The following is a 10,930-nucleotide window of genomic DNA, read 5'->3' as shown; positions in this document are numbered from 1 at the left end:
AGAACACCGGTCCTGAAAGACCTACATTGGCTCCCAGTACATTTCTGGCCACAATTCAAAGTGTTGGTGCTGACCTTGAAAGCCCTAAACGGCCTGGGCCCTATATACCTGAAGAAGCGTCTCCACCCCCATAGCAAGACAGAGAAGAAACCAGTGTTTTGTTGCAAGGGTATTGTGCAAGATGTCATCCATACAACCATTGTGTATTTGTGGTGTGGCTTTACACTGAGCCACCCACACATCAGTCGGTTTTCACTGTGGTTCTCCCCCAATTTGTTGCATTATTGCTGTCCAGAGAAACGCTTTTGCACTCGGCAAGCAGTTTCCCCCCCCCCACTCTGAAACTTTGCAGGGGCAAACAGAATGGAACGGGGGATCGTGTATAACAGCCCTCCTGATACCATCATGAGCACAAATAATCAGGAACGCACAATATAAGAAGGAGAGGGGCTCTTCCTCTGGATTGCCACACACACACACCCCGCCGCCCTGGAAGTGAATTGCGGCCAAAGTCTCAGGGTGATCTTACGCCGCCACCTCTGAAATACAGAGAAATAGGATTCTTTCTGTTTACTTGCCGTGGAAAGGGGCAATAATGTTGCTGTAAATCACCTCTGATGCTCAAGACAAGATGGGGGAACCCATAAATGAGAATGACATTCCACGACAATGGTGTGGAAGCATCATTGTGTTTCTCTTTGCATACATTTAATTGTGATAGTATAGCAGGCACTAAGAAAGGGGGCAAATCCAGAGTGGCCAGTAGCCTTGGCCGCCTCCATGAATTTGTCTCAACCCCTTTTTTAAATCACATGTATAGCCCACCTTTCCTCCAAGGAACTCAAGATGGCACAAGTAGTTCTCCTCTTCCTCCTCTAATCTCCACAACAACCCTGCGAGGTAGGCTTGGCTGAGAGACCGTGGCTGGCCCAAGGTGGCTGGCCCAGTAAGCTTCATATTTGAATCCTGGTCTCCCAGTTCCTAGTGCGACACTCTGTTACACCATAGTCTCTTTCAAAGCCACCCAAGCTCATGTCTTTTTTTTGGGGGGGGGGCGGCAAATTCCAGAGTGTGTGTGATAGTCAATGTGCAGAAAGACTCATTTTTCTAGCATGGGCTGGATTCTGCAGTTCCACTGCTCTTTATATCTCTCCTTTTTATTTTTAGGTGGTCTTCGGTTCCATCCCCATCATTAAGGTTGATGGGCTACCTGACTCTGGACTGTCCCAAGGTGCCTAGGCATGGAATGTTGGGACATATTTTATCAATAAATGGTATTAAAAGCATTTGTGTCCTTATTTATTGAACCTGGGCTCGGCAGTAGAGAACCTCCTTTGCTGGTCAAAGGTTACAGGTTCTCAGTTTTTGATCCCCCCAGTTGAAGGGATCAGGTGGAGAGGGGTCGACCGTCAGAGCAACCGGGGAGAAGGGTGCGGTTGTTGCTGTTAAACATCACTTGTCTCCGATTCATCTTTTAAAAGTATTTCTGCTTTTATTTCCATCTCATTGGTACTTTGCATTCATTCCCCTGAGCGCCAGGACCCAGCTCCCGACTCCAAAAACAGACAACAAAGGGGGGACGGGGGAGAGGGGGAAGCAGGAGGGAGAAGCAACAGCAGGAAGGGCGGCAGCGGGCCGGGGGGGGGGGGAGAGAGAGAGAAAGAAGAGAGACACCACTTAGACACAAAGAGCAAAGGGGTTGTCTGGAGCTGCCAGGAAAAGAAGGACAGAAAATGAGAGACAGAGATGAGCTGGCCGGCCGCCTCCATTCCCGTGGCAGAAGAACCAAGTGCTAAAATGCATCTTTGGTAGAAGAGCTTAAAAACAGCTGCGTGCCCGCAGTCCCACCCTAACCCTGGTCCTCTGCCCATGTCCGCAGAGAGTCCTGAAATGTCCTTTCCCAGAGGCAGTGTCCGTCTCGGAAGATGGAATCTCGTGCAGCAGTCCAAGGGCAAGGAAGAGGAGAGTTTCTTTGGTCAAAAGCACAGGATAGTTTCAAAACAGACGGGGAAGGCGAACCCAAAGCAAGACACCCCCGCCAAGCTCCCGTCGGCTGCGGAATCAGGCTGGGCCGACAGCTTGTCTGGCCTGCCTCTCCTCTCCCCCCCCCACTTTGTTTCCTTCCCCCGTTGGCACATTTTTCAAAAGAACATGAGGTAGATGAACTCGGACCCTTCTTTGGTACGTCTCTATAAATCTTGCGCGAGCGCAAAAGGAGATTCCCCGACCCCACCCGTACCCCCACCCCTCCAGTGATTCCAAAGGATTGCTCCCCCACCCCACCCCGCCCTGCTCCCCACCCCAATGGCAGCCTAACCACGGGGAGAGGCAGACCCAGCCTGTCCCCAAGGGTGGCAATGAGGAAAGTGCGCAAAGCTCAGCTATCCATTGGCCCATGTGTGCTTGCTCCCCGATGGAGGGCATGTTGCATGAAGGGAAAGGAGAGGCACCCGTGTTGGGGTTGGCAAAGCAAGGAGGGGAAGGGATGGAAGTGGCCAGCGGGCATTGCCAAGGCACCTTTCAGAGGGTGCCACATTTGGGGAGGCTTTGGGTACCACAGTGGTGGGGTGCGAGTAAAAGCCATTTCTACAATCAAGTGCAACTCATGTACAGCCCCTACCCCCGGAAGCTGCCGCCTTATTCCTGAAATGCCCCACTTCCCTCACCCCCCTCGCCTGTCCATCCTCGGACCCCCTGCCAACTCCTCCTCCCACCTCTGCCTCCATCCTTTCCCGAGGACCCTGCCCCTGTGGGCCCCTCCTCCCACATCCCACCCTGTCTTCTCCCTTCCAGATCCCCTGAAGGCACCCCCTTCCCTTCTTGCTCTCGCTAAACTCAACGCCAGGCTTGGGATTCTGCACCCCTCGCATCTCCCCCAAGTGCTTTTGATGCCCCACAGCTGTGGTTTGGAAAGGGCAAGAGACCCCGTCAACGGAAGGGAAGGGGCTGTACGAGGAGAGGAGGGCCACTGTGTGAGAGAGAGAGAATGTCCGGGGTGAGGCGGCCCAGGCCTTGGGGGCCAAATCCATCCTCCCGGGCCTCTCTGCCTGGCCCCTGGGACCCTCTCCTAGCCACATCCCCTCGCCAGTTCTGCTCCATGCCCTCCTTGAGTGCTTTGGCCTGGTGGTGCCTAATTGCTCGCCCGCACGTGGGCGCAGAGACCTCTGGCATTTGTGTGCCTGGAATGACGCCTGCCAGCTCTGAGCCCCCCCCCCCTCTGCCCCTGGCATCACCCAGCCTGGCATGGGGCAGGCGAGAGCGAGGCCTCGGGCTCAGGAGGGCTGCCCAGCCCTGAGCTATGTCATGTTGAAGATGTGAGGTGTTGTGTGTGCGAACAGCATGCTTGTGCTGGGTATACAACTCGGTTTGTTTGACAGGGGAGGGGAGTTGATGCAGGAAGCACCCCCACCCGCCGCTGAGTCTTCTCGGGTGCCCGAGTGGAGTCCAGAGTCCAGCCTCGAGGTCTCCCCAACCTCCTCCTCCTCCAAGTCCCCTCAAGTCCTCTCCAAAGCTCTCTGCTCAAGCGTCTCGTTCCATCCTGCCCAGAAATCCCACCCCCCAGGAAAGGATGGGGCCACAGCACCCAGCCCCACTCAGCCACAACCCTGGGTGCCCTCTGCTGGGCCCTGGCACAGGGCAACCGTGGCATTGTCTCTGCCGCCCGAGGTCTCTGGCGCCAGGTCGAGGGGTGGAGGCAGGAGGCTCCCGGGACGTCTCCCCTCACGGCGAAGTGCTGGCCGGAGTGTGGCCCCGTGGCGCCGTGGACAACAGCTGGCTCTGCGAGGTCACGGGGCTGATGTGGCTGTGGGCACCCCCGGCGCTGCTGGCGACGCCAGACCTCCGGGCAAACAGCACACCTGTCGGGAGAAGAGAGGCCAAGTTACAGTGGTTCCTATCTGCCACAGAGGAGGTCCTTGGCTCTCACCTGGCAATTCAGGAGCGGACCAGGGCTGCCTACCTCCAGCGCAGAGATGGCCGGCCTCGTTCGCCCCTTGCAGGGGCTGCCCAAAGCCTGCCTCTCTATACCTCTTAATGCAGCATATAGACTATGGAACCCACTGCCACAAGAGATAGCGAGGGCCACCAATTGGGGTGGCTTTCAAAGAGGATTTAGGCAAATTCGTAGAGGAGGGAAAGGCGATTGCAAAGCTTCTGAATGCCACCTGCTGGAAACCACAGGAGGAGACAGCAAAGCATAGCCATCCTGGTTAGCAACCATAGCTAGCAACCTTTTCCTCCACAAATTTGCCTAATCGTCTTTTAAAGCCATCTGGGTTGATGGCCATGATTGCCTCTTGTGGCAGTGAGTTCCATAGTTTATACGTTGCATGAAAAAAGCCCTTTTATCTGTCCTGAATCTGCCAACGTTAGGCTTCTACCTAAGGGATCACAGTGGAAAAGAGAACAGGTCAATAAAGAATCTAGGGCACATTGGTGCCCAGTCACTGCCCAGCAGGCTCCTGCGCTGTCCTCATCCTCAGCTTTGTCCCTGCAAGCCATGAGGGCTAGAAACTTGACTTTATTTACAAAACGGAGAAAGGCAGGTTTCTGCCGGAGAGGCAGGACAAGCAGGCAAGCACAGGAGGATCCCAGGTGTGCGTAACACAGAGGCATGCCAGGGCATCCGAATCAGAGGGGCATTCAGGTGCAACCTGTCCAAAATTGCCACCCAGGTGCATGGCATTCCTCACATGCATTCTTGCCTCTACCTGGGCAAAGGACAGTCTCTTCCACACCGCAGGACCTGCGACTTTATGATGATGGATTTTATCGTAGCAAAGACATCAGGGTCGGAGGGAAAGGTCGTCAGCCGGGCCGCAGCTATAACTTATTGGATTTCCCGGCTGCAATTACACGGGTGAAGCAGCCCCCCCTTTCTATTTACCTGTGTAGACAACTCCATTTATTTCTATTGACATGTTGATGCTACTAATGCCATTGCTGGACAGGTTCAATGCAGCCTCCTGTCTGTCATCTGGAAGGGGAGAAGAAAATGCCGATAGAGGGGTTTCGGGGGGGGGGGGGAGAGGCGGGGAGGACGGAGCCCAGAGCCAGCCCAGCACCACTTCACACAACCCAAGCCCCGGCGTTGGTTAGCCGGCTGCTCATCAAAGTGAGATGGGCTCGGCAGCTCACAGCTCAAACCCCTGCAGCAAAGCAGCTCAGAGACTCTTCTGCAAACCAGGAAGCCCTGGGATCTAATCTCACCTCTGCCACTAAGTCAGCCTTACTCACCCATCTCAGAAGTTTTAAATCGTCGTTGTTTATTTTTGTCTGCAATAATTGTCTAGTTTTGTCTTTTTGGTAAACCGCTTTGGGCAGGAGGTTTCCACAAGCAAGTGTTGGGTAAATTTTGTGATACAGGTAAATAAGGAAGTAATCTTGCTTCATCTACCCTATGGGGGTAATACTGATCTACCTTGCAGGGTTGTTTTAGCACAATAATGGCCACGAAGCACTTTGAAGAGGCTTGAAGTGCGATGCAAAAGGTAACTTAACAGTGGGAGCTGAGAATCCTCGAGAAACAATTGGAATCCTTTTTGCAAAGCTGATTCTAGCGTGTGTGCTCTGCTTTATAGATCCTTGCTGAAAGGAATCTGTTTCTCAGATGAATGGACCCCCAGAATAACCTCCCCAGCACTGTCAGTGGTGGGCCTGCTCTCCAGAAGCACAGTTCACTTCTACGCTATCGAAATCACTTGCAAAAAAAGTGTGCAAGCCCCCCCGCACACTTTCACCTGCTTTCTTAACTTACTAATTTCTCCACACCCTTTCCTACCCAGACACATTCCCTGGGGTGCAAGTGCTTTTCCAAAGTCAAAGAATCCTAGAATTGCAGAGTTGCGAGGGACCCTCAAGGGTCATCTAGTCCAACCCACTGCAATGCAAGAATCTCAGCTCAAGAACTAGATGTCCCTGGGGTCCCTTCAAACTCTACAACTCTATGATACTGTAAGCTCAGAAAGGGGAGCCTTTCTTGGTAGTTCCGCCGAAGTATTTTTAATTTAATTTTTTGGGGGGAAGGGCCTTTTTTGTGGCAGCCCCTAAGCTGTGGAACTCCCTCCCACCAGAGGCACATTTTCCACAAATGCTGAAGACGCACCCCCTCTGCCTTGCCCTTTGACCCCCGAGAGGTGTGCATTTTCAGGGCCTGCTCCGGTGACAGCAATCTGCTTTTTAAATTCTTGCAATCCCTGGAACGTGCTGCTGGAGGGCAGGTAGTACAATGGATGATGACGATGGGACGACAGCTACAGATCCCATCCCCCCTGGACACTGCCCTCTCTGGCTGTGCTGCCCCAGAGAATCCTGGGAACTGTAGTTTAGGGAGAGGTCCCGAGACTGGTCACCCTCCTGGCACGAAACTCCACTTCCCAGAGTTCCCCGAGGAGAGCAGGGGTTTGCAGACGTCCTTTGCGACACAGAAGCGCAAGGAACGGCTCTCACCTCCGCGGTTGTTGATCTTGATGTTGACCGGGAACTGCGACGCCATGGCCAGGAGGTTCTGCTGGAGGGCGTGCTGCACCAGGCGCTGCTGCTCCTCGGCCACCAGGGCCATCTTCTTCTCGGGGGGTTCGCCCGCCTCCAGCTTCTCCCGCAGCTGCTCCAGGGCAGCCGCCTGAGACGCAGCGGCTTGCGCAGCCACCAAATGGTGCCCGGCCAGGCTGACGGGGATGGCCAGGCGGCCGGGGACTGCGGAGGAAAGGATGCTCTCCTCTGGAGGGGGAGAAAAGAGAAGGGGAAAATCGCAAAACGGAAGAGTTGCAAGGGGGTCCCCCCCAAAGGACATCTAGTCCAACCCCCTGCAATACGAGGATGTCCTCATTTGAAGAAAGGCGGAATAAGTCAGAGGTTTGAACACCTTGCTTTTAACACCCGCGCTCCTCCCTTCTCCCCAAAGCCTGACCACAAATGTGCTGCAGCTCTGAACCTTTTATTTTTCTCTTTTTTAACCACATAAACATAACAGCATAGGAGGGGGGGCCTGCTGGATTATCTAGTCTGCCATCCTGCTCTCCCTGTTGCCCAACCAGATGCCCCAAAGCAGGATTCAAGCACAAGAGCAGCCCTCTCCCCTCCTGAGGTTTCCAGCAATTGGAATTCGGAAGCATTTCTGCCTCCAACTGTGGAGGGCAGAGCAGAGCCATTGAATCATAGAGTTGGGATCCAATGGTCATCTATACCAACCCCCTGTGATGCAGGAATCTCAGCTCAAGCATCCATGACAGATGCCGACCCAACTTCTGTTTAAAAACTTCCAGTGAAGGCAAATCCCCAACCTTCCAAGGGAGACTGTTCCACTGTCAAACAAGCTCTTATTGCCAGGAGGTTTAGCTGGAATCTCCTTTCTTGTCACTTGAAGCCACTGGTTCAAGTCCTACCCTCCAGAGCAGAAGAACAAACTTGCTCCCTCTTCCATGTGACAGCCCTCAGGATATTTGAAGATGGATATCCTATCTCATCTCAGTCTCCTCTTTCCCAGGCTAAACATACCCAACTCCTTCAACTGTTCCTCATAAGGCTTGGTTTACAGACCCTTGACCATCTTGGTCACCCTCCTCTACACATCCTCTAGCTTGTCCATATCCTTCTTTATACCAGCCATCATGACTGTATAACTGAAAGAGCGTCTCCACCCCCATCGTTCTGCCCAGACACTGCGGTCCAGCACCGAGGGCCTTCTGGTGGTTCCCTCATTGCGAGAAGCACCGTTACAGGGAACCAGGCAGAGGGCCTTTTTGGTAGTGGCGCCCGCCCTCTGGAGCGCCCTCCCTTGAGATGCGAAGCAGATAAATCACTACAGTCGTACCTTGGATCCCAAACAATCAATAACCGGAAGTGAGTGTTCCGGTTTTCAAACGATTTTCAGAAGCCGAACATCTGGCGCAGCTTCTAATTGGCTGCAGGGCCGCACTTTGGTTTTCAAATGGTTCCGGGAGTCGAACAGACTCCCGGAACGCATTCTGTTCGAAAACCAAGGTAGAACTTTTTAGGTGACATCTGAAGGCAGCCCTGTATCAGGAAGTTTATAATGTTTGATGTTTTCTTATGTCTTTCTATTTGTTGGAAGCTGCCCAGAGTAGCTGGGGCAACCGAGTCAGATGGGCAGGGTGCAGTTGTTGTTGTTGTTGTTGTTGTTGTTGTTGTTGTTGTTGTTGTTGTTGTTGTTGTTACCATTATCATCTTCACCACCACCACCACCAAACATTAGGAAGAACTGTTTGAGAGTGGAACAGACTCCCTGCGATTCCCAGAGGGTTGGTCTAGATGGCTTTTGGGGATCCCCTGCCACTCTACAATTCCACAACTGGATGGACATTGGGCTGATCCAGCATGGCTCTCCTCCTGCGTGCCAAACATTTCTGCATCTCTTTTGGCCCCAATCCCCTCTCAGAAATAAGTGGCACCTAGTGTCTCTCCCCCCCCCCCAGCAGAGGCCAGCCTTGCAAGGTGCCCTCTCGCCCAGGGGGCCAGACCCTGCCCCACCTTTCTTCTTCTTTTTGATACATATAATTTTAATTAAATTTTCTGTTTTACAATTTAAAATACTTATTTTTACATCCTTAAAATATCAATGACTTCCCTTCTCCCCTTTCCATACTTCATTTTGCATATCATAAATCCCTGCATATTTTACAAAAAAAACTATACCATTCAGTATTCCATCATTGCATCCATCAAAACATATTTACACTGTTGTAAATGCTGCCAACGATTTCAGTTGTACACAATTTCCCCCCACATCCTATATAATAAAGTCCCTGTGTCTCTGCGTCCAGTCCCTGTGTCCGCGCTAATGCGCATGTGCCCCACGGACACAGGGACTGGACGAAGAGGCGGGACGTACACACGCTCTCTCTCCCCCCCCCTCAACCCTCTGCCTCCCGTTCCCCTGCGGCGGCGGACCAAGATGGCGGCATCGGACTCCGGGGCCGCGGCGGTCCTGGAGCCCAATGCCGCCATCTTGGTCCGCCGCCTCCTCATCCTGACAACCCTACCTGGCCCGTGGGAGGAGCGTCGGGGCCATGGCCTTCCCTCCCTCTCTGCGCTCGGCTGCGGGACACGACAGGAGAGTGCTTTGTTTAATTGCGTTCCCGGCGCACCCCTCGGCCGAGCGCAGAAAGGGAGGGAAGGCCGCGGCCCCATCGCACCTCTAGCGCCCGTTTTCTTAACGGGCTGAATGAGACTAGTATTCCATAAACGTTTTCCAATCTTCTCTAAACGGACGTTTTTCTTGTTCTCTTATTTTATATGTTAAGTCTGCGAGTTGTGCCTATTCTGTCAACTCAAGTTGCCATTCTTCTTTGGTCGGGACCTCGCTCGTTTTCCATTTTGGGGGCTAACAAAACACAGGCCGCAGTAGTGGCGTACATAAAGAACCTTTTTGGACACCTGGGAATTTCAGTCTGGATCATCCCCAACGGCCTCACCTTTCTTGATGGCGTGCACTTGGCTGATCTGGCTGCAGTTGTGTGCGGAGATGGTGAGGGAGGGCAGAGGCATTTTGGGCGAGGCCAGGACACCCGGCGTGCCCACCGGTGAGTAGTTGAAGAGCGTGGTGCCAAAGGCCTGCCGCCTCCCCTCCCTCCGGTTGCTGTCAATGGCGGCCTGCAGCTCACCGGGGGAGCTAAGCGCCCGCTTCTCACACTCGTAGGGGTAGAGGTATTTCATGTACCTGTCATGCGGAAGGAGGCAGAAAGGGAGAGAGGAAGCACGGGGTAGTGGTTAGAGGGCTAGGGTAGCGGTTCCCAAACTTTCTTTGGGCAACCCCCTCCCCTCGGTTTCATAAACTCACCCCCACCCACCCACTACCCTATTCAGAATTATTCAGAACAGCGGTTTGCATGGCCCGCTAAATAACATATAATGCAAAGCAGACATTTCTTCAGGATCCAATTTAAACTGTTCCGTTTAATTAATTCAAGTGAACAGATAGATTTGATTTGGCGATACCAGCTCATAGCTGCCAAGTTATCCCTTTTTTTAAGGGATTTTCCCTTATGCTGAATAGGCTTCCTCGCGAGAAAAGGGAAAACTTGGCAGCTATGTACCAGCTTTTCAGAGTCATTTGCACCTCCAGAGCCCCTTGTCTCCCCCTCGCCTCTTAGTGCCCCTGTGGGGAATCTCATCGCCTCTCTCAGGGGGTGTGAGACTTGGGTTCAAATCCTCCCTCATCCACAAAGCTCCCTGGGTATGACCTGGGGCCAATCGCTGTGTCTCTGCCTAGCCTGCCTCGCAGGGTTGTTGTGGGGATATAACAAAGAAAACCATTTACACCAGCTGGACCTCCTTAGAGGAAAGTTGGGGCACAGATGGAGTAACGATAGTGAAAGAAATTGAGATGGCTCTTTCGAAGAGGCTCCAGGAACCTTCCTGCCAGAATACAGCTATTCCCTCCCCCTCTGAGGGCTGTGCATCTTGAATTGCTGAATAGATAGAGATCAGGCAGCAATCCAGCAGGTGCAGCCTCCCCGTGACTAAATCCAGGGAGATTTGCACTGCGGAACGTCTGAATAGCTAGACATCAAGGCAGAAATCCAGCAGGAGAAGTTCCCCATGACCATGGGCGTACCCAGCGAGGGGCAGGGGGGGCAGCTGCCCTCCTCCAGAAGCAAAAAAAAAAAATCTGTATTTTTTCCCTCAGAAAACTGAAGGGGAAAAGTCGCTGTGGGAGTTATGGGGGAAAAGACGTTATGGAAATCGGGCTGTTTCCGCCCCCTCCACGGCTGCAGCCAGCGACAGGAACGTGGAAGGGGGGAGGAACAGCCTGAGCTGGGGGGGGGGGCGGGCGAACGGGAGCTCCATCCTTCCATCCATCCTTCCTTTCCCCCTCTTTCTTTCTTCCTTTCTCTCTCTCTATCTCTCCCCCTCCCTCCCCTCTCTCTCTCTCTCTCACCCCTTCCTTCCTTCCTTCCTTCCTTCCCTCTCT

The 10,930-nt window shown here is 53.2% G+C and overlaps 1 protein-coding gene across 1 annotated transcript in view; it reads right to left on the bottom strand.

The window, feature by feature from the left end:
• Nucleotides 1–2,300: 2,300 nt before the first annotated feature.
• Nucleotides 2,301–10,930, bottom strand: part of ARID3C (AT-rich interaction domain 3C) — a 111,426-nt gene continuing 102,796 nt past the window's right edge. The window contains exons 5-8 of the mRNA XM_088652869.1: nt 9,432–9,676; nt 6,448–6,717; nt 4,886–4,975; nt 2,301–3,857 (exon numbers count right to left, since the gene is read on the bottom strand). Coding sequence (XP_088508995.1) covers nt 3,721–3,857; nt 4,886–4,975; nt 6,448–6,717; nt 9,432–9,676 — 742 coding nt within the window. The 3' untranslated portion in view covers nt 2,301–3,720. The remainder of the gene's footprint in view (nt 3,858–4,885; nt 4,976–6,447; nt 6,718–9,431; nt 9,677–10,930) is intronic.

Source organism: Zootoca vivipara, chromosome 10 (assembly GCF_965207765.1).
Source record: "Zootoca vivipara chromosome 10, rZooViv2.hap1.1, whole genome shotgun sequence".
Taxonomy (NCBI): Eukaryota; Metazoa; Chordata; class Lepidosauria; order Squamata; family Lacertidae; genus Zootoca; species Zootoca vivipara.
The sequence above is the reverse complement of the archived record's forward strand: the minus strand, read 5'-3'. Positions and strand labels throughout refer to the sequence as shown.